The 17,318-nt window shown below is 44.5% G+C and overlaps 2 protein-coding genes across 2 annotated transcripts; one reads left to right on the top strand and one right to left on the bottom strand.

Annotated features, from left to right (window-relative positions):
• Positions 1,449-5,794, bottom strand: LOC8074420 (V-type proton ATPase subunit F). The gene is made up of 4 exons (XM_002461131.2): positions 5,556-5,794; positions 5,240-5,321; positions 2,589-2,671; positions 1,449-1,847 (listed from the first exon to the last, which is right to left on the bottom strand). The coding sequence occupies exons 1-4, from the start codon at positions 5,616-5,618 to the stop codon at positions 1,683-1,685; spliced, it is 393 nt and encodes a 130-aa protein (XP_002461176.1). The 5' UTR covers positions 5,619-5,794; the 3' UTR covers positions 1,449-1,682.
• LOC110432476 lies at positions 13,215-14,685 on the top strand. The gene is made up of 3 exons (XM_021452962.1): positions 13,215-13,586; positions 13,714-14,094; positions 14,227-14,685. The coding sequence occupies exons 1-3, from the start codon at positions 13,230-13,232 to the stop codon at positions 14,329-14,331; spliced, it is 843 nt and encodes a 280-aa protein (XP_021308637.1). The 5' UTR covers positions 13,215-13,229; the 3' UTR covers positions 14,332-14,685.

The following is a 17,318-nucleotide window of genomic DNA, read 5'->3' as shown; positions in this document are numbered from 1 at the left end:
GACGACAGCGAGGCCCCGGCGGCGAAGGGCGGTCGTCTCGCCCGGTCGTCGCAGTCGCAGCGGGCAGTGCTGGTGCTGACGACGACCCACCGGCAAGATAGGCAACGTGCTGGGCGGCCACCTCGCTGTTGCTGCGACCGCCGCGAGAGGTGGTGCCGGCGACGGCGGCGATGGGGAGACGAAGCAGCTGGAGCCCATCTCTCTGATGCCACAAGAGCCCCAAAGCTACGTACGTCTACGTGCTCATGCCTTTTAGTTCGCCATGTCGAGCTAGATATATAGGAAACTCGATCTTTTCCAAATTAAATCCAAGAGTTCAAATACCATATATATACTACGTACAAAAAGTGCAAATTGTGGATGGCAAGGAATTCTAGAGGTACGTAATAGGAAACATTAGGAGGAGACATAGCTCACGTACAACTTGCCTTTTCAAGTTTCAAAGAATTCGTTTACAGCCGGCGGGTACTACACGACGCTGGCACACGCACGGGCCTGCAGGTGCAGCCCAAACGGACGGTCGGGAATCGCATATGTGTGGGTATATGGGGTCCAAATACAGATTTCATTTGGGGAAGAAAACTAGAAAACGAAATTAATTTGGACGTGAGTATAGTCCTATGTGGTCCGAGAGGCACAGAGAGCAGGGAGGCAGGAGCTGTGCTGTGCCTTGCTGCAGCTTCGACGCAGTCGGATGAAACAAACATTGGTGCCAAGTTGCCAATGCAGTACTGGTAGCAGAACAAAAACAGACGCTGATTTGTTATGAGAAAAAAACATTGTTAAATAGCTAACAAATTTGACAAATAAATTCAAGCAAACAGGCCCAGCCCACAAGCTTCCAAACAAAAGAAAGATGAGAAAGCACCTGCTGCTTCTTCTTCTTCGGCTGACTTCTCTAGGCAGCCACGGATCAGACCAAGTATTAGTTTGCTGCCCGGATCAGACCATGATTCAGAGTCTCCACACCCATCATTATGCTTCTCCAAGTATATGCGCATCCCTCCGTTGCTTTAGGTTCTAACACTCCTGTACTGTATTTGGGAAATACTTAGCATTTAGAATTCTAGCACACAGTGAGTCCGGGTTCTGTCTTCTGTAACAATCTCCACCTTTGTTTGGCTAACATTTACCATGTTGAAAGAATGAAGATCCCTGAACCCCAAGCCACCCCCTGCTTTAGAAATAACCCTCAACCTAACACCAAAAAACCCAATCCATAGAAAAAACTAGAAATAACCCAATCCAGCCCAATATCGTTCAGAAGGCATGGACATACCAACCTCTTCTCTGCTTAGCTCACACCCATGTGGAGCAATTTTCTTCCTTCTTCACACAGTGGAACCATCAGGATCCCCTCCAGCACAACACATGCACATAGGTCCAGGTGCTAAGCTCAGACAAATGCAATACACTACACAATGCTCCCTTTTCCGTAAACAGTGCTGGGCAATCAATTCATCATGACAGTTGCATTTTATTCTCTAATAACCAAGCAAATACAAGCACCAAAATAGCATTCCAACCTTTTATGAAAAAAAAGTGTTGGTTTGGTTCAACCAATTATTGTTTGCAAGCTTATTATCTGTGCTTCTTGATGTCTCGCTCGCACCCAATGGTGCCATCTTTTCAATACATAAAAAAATAGATACATCAAAGGGTACTACTACACAAGGATTCCTTTATCGCCTATCAGACGCCACCGATTCTGCAGAGAACAGATATTTCACTCGAGAGAGCACCGAGTCGTGCGCTGGATCATATGGATGGTCCTTGGACGGGATCTCCAGAATAGCAGGGACTGGCTTGTTGTAGCTATCCACCAGAAATCTTATCATGTTGGCAATCTGTCACCCACAGAAAACACACAGCAAAATAGACATCAGCAGGGATACAACTTATACGATGGATGTTTCTTCTATCACCTAGTAACTGGCAGTGACACTATTACTGTGCATGATTTCCACAATGCTCCTAGAACCTCTTTGCCCCCTTTCTTGTTTTAATCAATGCGCTTACGCGTAACAGTGGGAGTATCCAATACCAAATTGCACTAATGAACACGCACTGATTACAGCTTTGATTTAAAAGAGCCGGAAGAAAGGTTCAGCAAATTAAGCTGCAAGTAAAAAGGGCCACCAACAAGGACAACGATTATAGTACCAAAGGATAATACTAGAAAAAAAGGAACTGGAATCTAAGTCAAGTCTCAAAGTATTCTCTTGATCAAAATGCCAAATTTATCCTGAAGCACAACAATCTGGCAGGAGTTTGAAAAGACAACTTTAGACCCGATATTCTTGTATACAAGTTTTAATAAATAAAAAAACTACTTGAGGACAACATTTAAGGTTCCAACAAACTCGCCGTAATTGTTTACATTTCATACAAGAGAGCTGCCTCCAAAGAAACTAAACAAAATTAACTGTACCAAAAAAAAACTAAACTCATAACCTCCCCTCCTCTCTCCCTTTTTCCCTTATCCATCTATCTATCTACCTATGTATACATGACATCCTTAAAAGGATCTGACTTAACAATTTATCAATACACAAATAATATGCATGCATATTTGATGGTTCACTTACATACTGACTGATGAGCACAATAGCAATATCCTCCCTCGTAGTAAATTCTTTGAATGCATCCTCAATTTGTTTAACTGTCGTCTCTGTGGCATGAAACAACAAACTGTATTGATACTGAACCATTATGATCAGCAATAGTAACTAATGTATGAGGTAATATGCAGCACAAGTAATGGGGATTGCAGAATGAAATAATGACTGGGGCTTTTAGTCACTGAAATAATTACAAGGTACAAGGTAAAAGCATCATTCAAGGTTATAAGATGATTACAATCGCAAAAGGGAAGGGCAATGGAAGCGGCGGTGCTTGGCTACCCAGCATCAGCGCTGGAGGTGAAGGGATTCAGCCACAAAGCCTACAAGATCCTCAAATCCCTCAGCAAATTGATTGATTCACGTTCCTTTATAAATGTGCTTGTCGGCAAGATGAACCGCCAATGGGGGAACACAGAGAAGGGAAGACGGCGGAGGCTTCGGTGCTTACAGAGATACAGATGAAGCCTACAGAAGGGAAGGGGATGAAGTCCGGAGGAGAGGCGGAGGAGGGTGTTCCCCCTGTCTCAACCAAGGGGTGAGGGGCAACTGGCAGAGGATTCATCCAGAATAGATAGATGAGATGTGGAGGGATGAGCATGGGGAACTATGTTTCAATCAATAAATGCTAGGTGCTTACAAATGTCGATCTAAGGAAAAAGATGACAGGGAGATGGAAATTGAGAAGGATCTGAGGCAAAACCTGAGGGATAGAGATGAAAGAACCCTTCCTTTTTTTTGTTTGGGTGGGTGGGGGTGGGGGTGGGGGGGGCAAACCCTTCCTGAGAACCAAAATAGAGCTACCGAACCCTAGGAAAGAGTTTGCATCAATAACTGCAATGGGACTGGTCACCATCATGAACAATGTCCAAATCCACCTTTGTGCTACAACTGCAAGAATAGCGGACACAAAGCTAAACAGCAAGAGTTTGCATCAATAACTGCAATGGGACTGGCCACCATCATGAACAATGTTTTGTCCAGAGGAGGGGTTAAGAAGTTGTGGTTTTAGAATCCGTGGCTGTGGTTTTTTCAGCCCTCTGACAAGGGTAAAGGTAAACAGCAAGAGGTTTTAGGCTTGATGAGAATTATTGAGGGAGAAGCAACATTGGAAATCATAGATGCGGAATTCAAATGTGTTTTTAGATATGAGCATGGTTAGAAAATCAGGAACTTATCTCCCCCAAGAGTCCGGGATTACTTTTCCTTCTGAAGAGATGAGGCACCAGCTTACAAGACTTAAGAGTGTGGAATTTAGAACTCATGAGATCATTGCAACAGTAGAGGAAACAAGCATGAACCCTGATGATGAAGGCATGCTAGAAACAGTTTGAGTAAAAATTTCAGGGATCCCTAGATTTGCCAAAAAAGAGGAAGTAGTTAGAGAACTTGCATGCCTGGCTGGAAATTCTGATCAAGTAGACATCATTACCCTGGGAAGGCCAGGGCCAGTGAGAGTTAGGATGGGAATTAGAGACTCCAGTCTGGTTAAGGGTGAGACCTTAGTGTTCTTTAATGGCAGGCACAAAGATTGACGTGGTTCATAGATACCCCAGGAAAGGATAAAGCTATGAGCAATTCTGCAAACCCTGAAATGGAAAAAGATGGAGATGCAGAGGGAGAGGAGGAGGAAGAACCACCAAAAATTGATGCAGGAACAGCCGAGCTCGGTAAGAAATTATTAGAAGGAAAAGAAAACTTAAGCAACAAAGGGAAAGGCTCAACATCCTAGCAAAGCAGGAAAGTGCAAGGAGACTTTAATGCCTCTGAATCCCCAGAGAGTAAACCTGATGATTCTACGGAGTTAGACCCAGCTATGATTGACTCCCAAGTCCCAAGAAATGGTGGCTTGTGAACTTGACCCCCCTTGGAGCAGGAAAGTTAGAGATGGAAACTATTGAGCAAAACTTTGAAGAGAGAATAGAAAAGCTTTCTAATGTGCTCAACATTGGCTCCAATGCAATTCCTTTGGCACCGGATTGGAGAAACCTGGACAGGGTGCCAGATACTACAGACAAGGAGAAGCAGAGTTCAGACATCCTGAAGGTTGGAGAAGCCAACCAAGGTGAGTTATTACCAAGATCCCAGCCATCGCTGCAAGATCAAGCTCATGAGTTGCTGATTTGGGAGAAGGAAATTGTAACATCAAGTCAGGTACTAGTTCTCTCACTGCCTTTTCTACTTCTGATCCTGAATCATTAATGCATTTTGCTTGAATTTGCAATATTAAATTGGGATCCAACCTAGTAGAATCACTAGATACTATTTCTACCATCCAAGCTCAAGAAGCAGCCAATGCTGCCCTGGCAGAAAAGAAACTAAGGATTGTCCAGTCCAAGTATAGAGTTGATGTTAATAATGCTTCTAACGAAGAAGCTTTATTGTCAGACTTTTTCAGTGATAGAGTTGTAAATCTGTCTGCAGAAACATAGACACCTCTGATTTATCTAGGAATGAGCTGTAGATTTTAGCTATGTAAATGAGAAGGTGATGAAAAGAATTGGCACTTGGCAAAGTCATTTCCTGTGTTCAGGGGTTAACTCCACATATTGATGCTGAATTACAAGGCTCAACAGTAATAAATATGCAGCAGCGAAGAAGGTATTCGTTTCACTCACTGTTGTCGACGAGGAGGTAGTTGGTTTTCTTGCGCAGATCAACATTGCCAACGCCGGCCATCAAGAAGCCAGTGACGGTGTCCTGCAAAATTGGTGAGAAGGCGTGCCTTTACACACACGATGAGAAAGAAAGAAAAGATAATCGCGGATTCCCCCAAATACAACCACCCCGACGCTGGCTAGATCCAGCAGACCTAACAGCTACATATAATAATACCTCGCGGGCACGCGCCGCAACTTTGTCGATCTCCAACCCTTGCTCTACTGCTCAATCGCAAGGATAATTAAGCGGAGGAGGCGGGTGGATGTGGGTTACCTCGTCGGCGATGATTGCGATGAGGGCGGAGTTGTTAGTGGGGATGCTGGCCCTCCCCGCCATGGCTTGTGGATGCTGCTCCCTGCCCTCGTCGTGTTCGCGGTCCTCCGCCTGCTGCGAATTCGATGGAGCTCAGCGCCAGCAGAGATCGGATCGATTCCGAGCGGGTGATGTGGTATTTTCGCTATAGTAGTCTGGATTCTGGAAGGAAGGGGGAAGGAAAGATCCCACCTGCCTATGGCCTGTGGGCCTGTGGCCTCCGCCTCTAACACTGGAAGGTGGGCCATGGCCAACGATGGCCCACCTCCCGTTGACTGTCTCACTGTATCGCTCGATTTGTTGGACAAATTCACCGAGGGGTGTATTCTAAAAAAAAATTGGTTCATTATTTTTGCATAATAAATTTAAATATCATGTAATTTTTTTATAAAAGGGTGGTTATTCTCTATTTTGAATTTTGACATCAAGAGACTAAAAAAACTCAAAAGAGTCTCAAAAGACTATAATATTAATAAACGCTGAAAATTTTGGTATTTTGAAATGGTGGCGAGATGAGGATACTTCCTTACTAAAAATTCTATGTTTTCCTACAACTCTTGGAAGGTTAATTAGACTTTATAAAAGAGTTGTTCTTAGAGAAGTAAATTGAATTTTCACAATAACTTAAGAAGGTTAATTAGACTTTATAAAAGAGTTGTAGAGATAAATTTTCAAAAATTATCTAAATATTTGTCTAGAAATAATATTGATTTTAAAAAAACTAATATCTAGTTTAATGTTGGAAATTTTACTTTAGCCAAAAAATATGAAACTAGTTTCATATTTTCCTAAAATCATTCCCTATGATTTTCAGGGTTAGGAACCATATCAAGTCATGCGTCATGAACCTGTCCAAACTACCTTCATATTCAAACTGTGCTCCTGGTGCATGTGTAGACCTTCGACAATGATGACGAACGAGAAAGCGGTCGCATCCATCTATATGTTATCAGCCAAGTCAAGACATTTTTGGTCTAGAGTCTAAGACTCCAAGGACATGTTTGCTAGGCTCCTCTCGAGGATCCAGAGCACTTGCGGAGGAGCTAATTTGTTGTGGCTGACTCTTAGTATAAAAACAGCTCCAAATCTTCTTCCTCCTCCTCCTAAAGTGTTTGATAGGCGGGAGAAACTACTATTGGAACCGGACCATGCTAAACAAAGCCCTAAGAAGTCACATATCGACTGTTGTTCATGGTCTAAATGAGTCTGCACACGTCGTCATCTTTAGAGGACATCATGTAAATGCATCCAGTTTGGTAGACATTTTGCAAGTATATATGGTAATAGTTTTCCTCTATGTTAACTTGTTACACACATGAAATGCAGAAGGGCAATCTTCAAAAGCATGTTTTGGACTCTTTGTTGTCGTGTTGCATAACTTGTGAATCGGATTGTCAGGCTAACCTTTCTTCTATAAGTTGTCTCTCATCATGTTTTGCAAAAGAGCTTCAATTTGTATGTGTGTGTCGAAGACTTCCTCAAATTGGATATGGTAGGCGCGCGCTTTGTCGACTTGTGTTGTATTCTCTGCGCGTTGTCTACATATTCATTTTGTGCCACATCGGAATTAAACTCTTTTACCTCCTTAGCAGGCACAAACTAAAACACGTCTAGTTCATGCGCATGTCGTAGACTCTCTTAGGGCCTATTCGGTTAGATATTTTTTTTGTCTCGAATGGCTTAAAATATTTTCAGCTCAGATCTGAAACAGTTCTAAATCATTCCGGGCCCTTGAGTGTGAAAATGCAGATGTCAAAATTTAAACTCAGGGCTCGTGTTTGTTTAATTTCGCAGCCCCACCGAGCGAGCTGCGCGCGGCCAGGTTAATTAGTACTATTGAGCACGGCGTGGTTGCTTGGTTACTGCCTTGCTGGTATATACACCCTTGGTTTCGTACACCGAGATATATACGCTGTACACGGCTAACTACTTGTTTGCGTCTCTGTCTAGTCCGACGCGTATAGCTCATACCTAGTACGGAGTATTTTCCGTGGCGCAGCAGACTGCTGCCGTCGCCAGCTTCCCTCCGGATCCGGTAGCGCGTCGTCGTCGTGCGCACTCCTCGATCTTGTGCTCGCCCTCGCCGCCGCGGCTGCACATGCTACGCCCCGCCGAGACCCACGCCTTGCCATCCGGGCGCAAAACCATGTCGGCGACGGCGATCCACTCTCACCTAGTGCTAACAATAGGCTAAAATAGGGAGGAAAGCCCCATAATTTCCCAAAGGAAGACTGTCACATCTCTTCATCACTCCGTTCTAAGTTAACTGTTATTTTTCAAGTTTAACTCAATTTATAAAAAATATATGCAATATTTATATCTCTAAATAATTTTTTTAAATGATTAAATTCAAAGATCTTTTCAACAATACTAATTATATACCATAAATTTTAATATTTTTTTAATTTATATATACTTTCTCCATACCCATAAAGAAAGTCATTTTGGACAAGATTTGGGTTAAACATTGGAAATATAAATCATTAATACCTTTTAATTTGTTGAGTTTGGAAATGTGAAAACCATATGAATAGATTTGTCTTGAAAATACTTTCATAAAAATATACATATACCACATTTTTTATAAATATTTTTATAAAAATAAAGAGTTAAAGTTAGACTTTGGAGACCGTGTCGTTGTCTTAAACGACTTTCTTTTAGGTATTGAAGGAATATATATATTTAGTGAAAGCTATTTGTCGAATAAAACATAAAGAACAATTATTTTGGGATAAAGGGAGTAAGTAAACTCATCCGCATTTTCTATAGGCTACTGGTAAGTTAAAATAGCCACGTATGTATATGCGTACGTTATTTCTCCTCTTGCGCATTAGTAGAAAATGCTGTTGTTTGGCTGATAAGTCATGATAGAAAGTATCGTTGACTGATTTATTATAAGAGAAAAACACTACTGAATGGCTGATAGATTTGGCTAATAAGCTCTGACTGACAGATTCAGCTAATAAGCTCAAACGAACAAGCTAGCTATGACAGAAAGTACTGTTGATTGATTTATTGTGAGAAAAAACACTGCTAAATGACTGACTTATTCAATTTTTCTTGAAGTGGTCGTTTGCTAATATATATGAATTCTGGACCTCTACATTCATGCATGCATTACCAATCACCATGCATTACAGCTAACTTGTTCTACTACACCTATCTCCACATGACAATTTTTATCAGGATAGCGCGAGCCTCAATCTCACTTAGTCACTTGAGATCTCCAGGGACACGGTGCACAGGACCGTCGGTACCTACGTGCAAAACTTTGTGAACCGCATGACACATTTAACAACACTGTCAGCAAGGAGACTGACACCGTGTTTGGTTCCTCCTCGAAAAATTTATATTCTATCTCATCGAGTGTTTGAATAATAATCAATTGCGTCGATCATGATCATTATCCTTGACGAATCTTTTAAACCTAACAAATCTACGATTTCATAATAAACTATTATAGTAATATATGTGCAAATAATAAATTAATTAGGGCCTTGTTTAGTTCACCCTAAAACCAAAAAGTTTTCAAGATTCTCCGTCACATCGAATCTTGTGGCACACGCATGAAACATTAAATATAGACGAAAATAAAAACTAATTACACAGTTTAGCTGTAAATCACGAGACGAATCTTTTGATCCTAGTTAGTCCATGATTAGATAATATTTGTCACAAACAAACGAAAGTGCTACAGTACCGAAAACTTTTCACTTTTCGGAACTAAACAAGGCCTAGACTTAATAAATTTATCTCACCATTTACGAACCGACGTCTAAGGCGTGACGGTGTGGCCCACTGTGCAACAATATGATGTGCCGAACGCGCTGTCCGCGCTCTCCTCTTCGCATTTTGGGAACCGGGTACAAGCCCTGTCGCCCAGAACACCAGAGCACGGGCGTGCGCACGTACCGCATCAGATCAGGTGGTCGGCCCTCGCCCTCGCAGAGAAGCCTGGACAGGGGAAAAAAGCGGATGGAGTGCGCCCCGCACATAGCAAAGCTGTGGAGTGTCCACCGCAACGCCTTCTCCTGTGCCCTACGGTGATTTCCTGCTCCGGCGATTCGCTGCAAGGGTGAGGCGACGACGCGGCAAAGACGATATGACTACGGTTGGCAGACCATCTCTTGATTGCTACCGTAACACTTTCGTTTATATTTATCAATTATTATTCAACTATAGATTAAGTAGGTTTAAAAGATTCGTCTCGTAAATTGCAAGTAAATTAGATAATTAATTTTTATTTTCGTTTATATTTAATACTCTACGCATGCGTCTAAAGATTTAATGTGATTAGGAATCTTGAAATTTTTTAGAAACGGCCCAAATCTTGTCGCTCTGCGAAACATTCCTCTCCCATCGTTCAAACAGAGCACGCGAAAAGTGACAGCGGATTGGTACGTGTTGGCAGCTTGTGGTGGGGCGATCATGGGAACGGTGGAGGGAGGTGACGGACGTGAAGGCAAAAAGAGTTTAACGGCGTTAGTCCAGTCATGCAATAATTTTAAGGTTCATTCAAAAAGAAACCAGCAGAAATATGTAGCATCTCAGAAAACAGAAAATGCAAAAAGGGCAGTATCGTACTGTATTTTGGATACAACAGAATGCGCCATTTCGTGCGGGCCAAGAAAACAAACGGGGCAAAGAGAAACGGGGGCTTGCCGGAATCTTGAAAGGCTGCAGGGCTCCTGCAGGTTTTGCAGCAGGCCTGCTGCAACAGCCAGAGCCTGGGAGGGCAGGGGCAGTTGCGCTCTCTCTCTCTCTCTCAGGCCAACAAGCAGACAAGAACGCAAAAAGAAGGAACATGCTGTCCATCACTTTGGCGTGGAGCAAGGTTTTTAATTTCGTTATCGCAAAAATTTCGGCCACCACCGAAATTACTAAATTTTGCGAAATTCGGCCGAAATTTCGCCGAAATTCTTTTAGAGACTAGCACATAAAGTATGCTTTTATTTTTAAAAAAATTAGATCTAAACAAGTATCAATATGATTTATGATTACACATCTATTGAATAGAAGAATATGCAATATAAACAATAGAAAATATGAGTCTAAAGTTATATAGCACATGTATTAGTATATAATAAAATTTCGGATTTTTCTTTCGGCCACCACCGAAATTACCGAAATTCGCGAAATTTCGGCGAAATTTTGAACCCTGGCGTGGAGTCTAGCTGTCTGTACTCGTAGAGCCCAGTAGCCGGCCGGCGGGGTGCCGAAGCCGGCGCGCCGGCGCCGGGGGGCGTCGTGGCCGCAACAAGCGGCAAATTAAGGGGTTGTGCTCCCCACGGTTCACGGTCACGGCAGCCGGCGCTACGTAGTAGAGTAATAATATGTTACAATTATTGCACCACCACCACGTACCGCACCGCACCGCACCACAATGCACCACACATGATCAGTAGTCACCCGGCCTGCCCCACAGGTGGCAGTCGTGTCGTGTGCCAGTCCTATTTTCCATCTCGTCGCACGCACGGATGCTCGCTAAGCTAGCTCTCTGTGTTTGGAACGGTGCTCATGATCGCCCACGTCCCATGCATTATAATATTGATGATTGATGCACGCACCGGAGGAACAGTAGAACGAAAGCGGTGCGAAGCGGGATACGCCTCGAGGCGTACCGCGCGCCGGCCGCGTACGTGCAGTGAGCGCTTGTCATGCCCGCCCCGGGCACGAAGGTAGTATATATGATGATGTGACTCAACCTTAATTTGTCACCATGTACTTAGTAGTAGTACTATCAACGTGGAGTACACCTCGCATGCACCTCAAATTTATTGCTGATTTATATTAAGTTTCTTCAAAGTAAGTTAAATTTCCACAGGACACAGTACGTGCTGACTACGTGTACATGTACACCATTTTTAATTTAGTTGGTTATAGTAGGTTTCCTCTGTTAATGTCTCGGCCATTAATTAATGTATTGGATTATGTAGTTGGTGTCGTCCACGATCCTCAAAGGTGTGGAATCGTTACTGCGTGTCATGGCGGGTCGTCGGCGAAGAGCACTAGCTAGTAGGGAAGGCGACAAAAGTGATACTGTACCATTTAGGAAACGTGATACCATATATAGTTTTTTTTTTGCGTGCAGTATAAATTATGGAGGGATCATCTATTTGCTCCTTGTCGTGAACAAGTGACGTTTCCGATCGAGCACTTTTTTTTTACTGTGTTGAATTGAATTTGAATGTTTGAACCGCAGCAGCAGCAGCATGCAGATTTCAACATAACATGTGACGGGGTGCCGGCGGCCAACCCTGCGGGTTGATCGTAGTAGTACGTACGTGTTGCAGGACGTGGGACCGATCGGAGAGCATGGAGCTGCAGAGGCACAAACGGGGGCCATGCAGGACGGTCGCCTCGTCGTCTGCTCTCTCTAGCTGGCGCACCACGTACCGCAGTGCATCGGGCGATGGAATGGACGTTCTTTTTTTGCGCGCGGGTCGATCGTGTCGTGTTGTAGGATGAGGCGGAGTGGTGCAGTTGCAATTGCAGAGGCACATACATGAGCAGGCAGTTGCGCATCCGCATCGGGCGATGGAAAAGGAAAAGTGTTTCTCTTCTGTTCAACAGGCTGCAAACCCTGGCACTGCCAGTCCTTGCCTCCTCAACTACTCGCGCGCGCTCCGGCTTGCTGCAACTGCGCCATGCTTAGCCGATCCGCCGGTGGGAATGTGCGAGTGGAATGGCGCCTCTAGAGAAACTTCCCTTGTTGCCACCATTTCCTCCGGCCGTCACGTACCGTTAGTAGCACCAGATCATGGATGCCATCGTGTTCCTCCGTTGGCGAGCACGGGCTGCTCCGGGGCATCTGCATCGACTCGAGCTTCGTCCATGGCGGCTTAATTGGGCGAGCTGCAGCCCGGCCACACGCGGCACAGGGCGCGACCCTCCAGCCTCGACGACGACGTTGCACTGGGAACAAGTTATCGTCGCCACTCGACCCTAATGGAGGATATATAAATGGTGGGCCCCAGCTGTCCGCTGAGTATACTACCCAATAAGTTTTAATACAAGGGAAACACACAAAGAAATTATTTGATGGTAGTAAGGGAATTTCGGAATTTTTGACGGCGACAAAGAAAATGCTATAATTTTTAGTGGCAATTAATGAAGCAATTCTCTCAATAGCCAATGCCATGTACTCGCTCTTTTTCCTTAAAAAAATAATATGGAAATTTGTACTTTGACAATCACAAATTTAGTTAGACGTATTAAAACATATTAATATTTTTCTATCTTACAAACAAAAAAATGTTTCGTGTTTGATTAAATTTGTGGTTATTTATTTTCTAGATCACGATATTTTCGTGGGTTTTGAAATGGGAGTTCTCAGGACGTACGGGGCTAGCCAGCACAGCGCTTGCTTTCTGTTTCTCTATACTGTCGTTTTTTGTTCGCCAAGCCAGATGATCAGGGTGAAAAAGCAAACAGATGGGATTCCTTGGCTGTCCACGCCGAACGGCGTGCGCGGCCGTCCTCGCCTCCTCCTCCGCTCCGCTATAAAAACTCTTCCCCATGGCACCCTCCGACTCCAAGGCCTCCTCCCCATTTGCATTTGCCTGAGCAAAGCAGAGAGCACTCACAGCCCACGCCAACCCCAAAACTCCGACCACCAACGCCAACCGGAAGGCAATGGCCGCTAGCCAGAACGTGCGCCTCCCCCTCCCCGGCAGCGCCGCCGGACAGCTGGTGCTCGCAGGCGGCGGCTTCATGCCCGCGCGCCTCCTGCTCGTGCCGGTGGGCACGCGCCTGCCCCCCGGCGTGCACGCCGTGGCCGCGGTCCCGGCGACGGCCGTCGTGGCGCCGGTCCGCTCGGGAAGCCGCGCCGTCCACTTGCTGCCGCGTGCTGCCGTCCCCGGCGTCCTCGCTGTGGCCGCGGTGGCGCCTGGCGGCTCAGGAAGCCGTGGCGCCCACCTGCTGCCTCGTGCTGCCGTCCCTGAGTCGGGAGAGCCAGCAGCGGAGGCGGACGACGGTGAGGCTTGTCTCAAGGTATGTTTCAAAATGTTTCTCTCGTCGATCAGTTGGTGCGTGGGATTGGGGTTTCTCTCTAGGGTTTCGGGAAGCATCGATCTCCACGGATCCTGCTTGTTTCTGACTGTTTTTCCAATCCTTTCAGGGGGTTTTCGTCTTTCACGATTTCATCACCACCCAGGGATTCGATGGCCAGTGGGTGGTGGATGACATCGTGCCGCCCACCGCCAACGCAGAGCTAGCCCCCATGTCGTCGCAGGTGAAGAAAACCTTCAGCAAGGCGGTGGCCCTGGCACGGGCGGGTTCCGAGAAGATGGCTTGCGCGCTCGAGATCATGCGAGGATGGTATGGCATAGTACAGCTCGCCCACTCCGCCTACCCCAGCCCTGGGCTGCCTCACCTTCCGGGAGAGCAGGCGTTCCTGGGCATGTGCCTCGCTGCTGATGAGTACTCGCCCCCACTCATCCTGGGTCAGGCCGTGGCGCCTCTGATCGCACCCCTCCAGGTGCCAGATGATGCGGACGCAGTAAGTATATATATAGATAGAGAGATTGCTTTTGGTATTCTTATATACAGATGCATTTGCTCTTCGTAGTTTTATGTGCGCAAGTTTCTGCTTGACCTGTTTAAATCCTAACTGATTTTGTTTGTGCTGCAGGATCAGGATCTCGTCAAGAGCGTGTTCGTTGCTGTGACCGTTTCCCAGGCCGCGGCAAGAACCGCACGCGACAGCTATGTCTCCAGCAACCCTGCTGACAACTGAGCTGGGATGCAAAGCCTAGCCGATCGACCTCTGGCAAGAACGCAGAGGCCTGCAACTCCATCAACAGCGTGGCGGCGCTAGCTGTTTCTTACTATCTACTACTATGTTCAATTTGCATGCAAGTATTAGATGTTCGTCTTTATAGTATTCGTCGTCTGTCCTACTACCATCCAGTAGTAGTACTAGCTATTGCTACTTCGTCATAGTTATCTCAGTTACCACTGCTACCATCCTTCATGCATGTATATGCATGGCCGGTGTGCTACCTACCTGTATTACCATTTTCATGTGTGAGCAGTTTATGGAATTACTATATGCATGAAACAAATATCGATCCTTCATGTGTGTTGCTCATTACCAGTATTACATATATGTGCATGTGAGTTGGGTTGGAAATTTGAAATAATGAAATGAATGGTGCTGTACAGCAATACGTACGTGCTACTCGCTGGGGTGCCTGTTTTCTGTTCTTCTGTGTCCGGCGGCCCATGCATGCATGGAACCAGTTAAGGGATAAATGCTGTCTTTTTGGGGAAAGCTAAGGGACATACAAAAGCGACTTGTACTACTATGCATGAATGGATCAGTATTAGCACTAGTATGCATGCATGGAGCAGTTTAAACTGTATTGCTATTATTGTCTTATCATCAGTTTGTTGTGCACAGATAGAATCTACTAACTAACTACTATGTACTGTAACTTGCATTGATTGTGGTATTATATTTTGCTGTGGCTTTTGTCATCACCTGCGCTAGCATTTTGGATGAATTTAGTACTAGTATATTCCATGATGCTTCCAGCAGGTCCAAAACATGAGTTCTACACTTCTAAATATTTTTGTTTTGTTTTGTTTTCAGAATGTGCAAGGCACGTATATTGTTATATTCAAACGACACCACCGAAGTACAGTAGTAGTCTGTGTACTTATGGGTACTGTGGTTCGTGTAGTTGTAGTGGCATTACTGTACGTGCAATCTCTCTCCCTCCCTCGCCTGCTGCAATTGCTGGTGGTACTAGCAAAGCAACTATACTAGTACTCTACTCCGCTAGCAAGCATGATGCATGTAGTTCCCAAAATTTTTCACAATTTTTTTTAAATTTCTCATCACATCAAATTTTGTGGTATATGCATGGAGTACTAAATATAGATAAAAAAATAATTAATTACACAGTTTACTTATAATTTGCGAGACAAATATTTTAAACCTATTTAATCTATGATTAAACAATATTTGTCAAATATAAATAAAAGTGTTATTATTTTTATTTTGCAAAAAAAATTTAAGTAAACGAGGCCCGAGTCCATGAAAGAAAGAGAAGAAGCGAATTTTACAATATATAATAGTCCGTCCGACGGAGTAGTATACTGTACGACGATCCGATCCGTCCATGGCTGCTCGTGCCGTCGTGCGCCGTTGCATTTGCATTGCACCCTGGGTGGTCACGCGCCGTTTGTTTCCCGTCTCTATATACTTCCAGCGGGCCATTCAAGCTAAGCAGGTATTGTAATATTTTTGTTTTATTCGATTATTAGTGTCTAATTATAGATTAATTATATTTAAAAAAATTATCTTATAAATTATTTTTTAATTGTGTTTTTAGTTTTATAAATAATTTATATTTAATACTTTAAGTATTTTTCAAATATCTGATGTGATAGGCAATTAATTTTATCGCCTCTAAGCAAACGGGACCTTAACTTGTTGACTACGCCGGACTAGCCAGATACACGTACGGATCGGATCGGATCGGATCAGAGATGCGCGCCCATGCCACACCACATGTGACGAGCCGCGAGCGAGCCCCACCGGGTGCACAACAAGACTAATATAAATCCTTGCTTTTTTGGCCTTGTTTAGTTTTTTTTTTTCAAAATGGACATTGTACAACTTCCGTTCGTATTTGACAAATATTGTCTTATTATACATTAATTAAGCTCAAAATATTCATCTCACAAATTACATGCAAAATGTACAATTAGTATTATTTTCATTTATATTTAATTGGACATTGATGCACCGAACACTACTGGAAACTCGAATACTTCTGTGGGTGTTGAATTTTTCTGTGTGTTTTTCTCGGTACACACAGAAAAATTAGCAATAATAGTGTGAGTTTCAAAAATACCGCCAGAAAAATCCAATTACTCATAGAAAAATCGAGTACTTTTTCTGTGCGTGTGAATACACACAGAAAATTTAATATTATTCTGTCGGTTTTTGCTAACCTCACAGAAAAAACTATATGCACGCACAGAAAAAATTATAATTTTTCTGTCGGGTTGTTTCTTACACTCAGATTAAATTTACTAACTCACGGAAAAAACTAAGTCCCGCGCATAGATTTTCCTTTCCCGCTCTGCTTTTCGCATTGGCGCCTAGCTTTTGGTATTGGTGCGGTGTCGAATAGATAAGATAGTAAAAAAAATTAAAAAAATAAAATAAAACCCCCTAAACCTATCCTCCACAAGCGGCAACCTTATCCTCTCCTGGCGTGACTCCCTCCCATCCGCTCACCAAAATCCCGTCGCGCTCAGGTCTGCCGCCAACTCCCTCCATGATTTCGCCCCTGCTCCAGGCTGGTCCGCCGCCCATAGCTCCAGGCCGGTCCGCCGCCCACAGCTCCAAGCCGGTCCGCCGCCCGCAGCTCCAGGGCAGACCGCAGCGCACAGCTGGCCGCAGCTCCATGGACGCCGCCCGCTGCCCCTAGATCTACCTGCTGCCGGTGGCCATAGCCCCTCCAGTTCTCGGCCCCAAGCCAGCGGTTGGCCCTCTAGTTGTGGACCTAGCGCATGCACAGCCAACCACGAGCATCCCCTATCCCGCCGCCCTGGTCTCCCTCCCATCCGTTGCATGTCCTTGTATGACGCCCTCGTCTCCCCATCAATCTCCACCACCCGTTTCTTTGGTCAAAAAGTCTGCTTCCGGTGTTGTCTCCTTCAAATCTGAAAAGATTTTTCAGGTTCTGTGTTTCTCCCCTAAATATA

The sequence above is a fragment of the Sorghum bicolor genome, chromosome 2, assembly GCF_000003195.3.
Source record: "Sorghum bicolor cultivar BTx623 chromosome 2, Sorghum_bicolor_NCBIv3, whole genome shotgun sequence".
NCBI classification, from domain to species: Eukaryota; Viridiplantae; Streptophyta; class Magnoliopsida; order Poales; family Poaceae; genus Sorghum; species Sorghum bicolor.
This window is presented reverse-complemented; position numbering and strand designations above follow the sequence as displayed.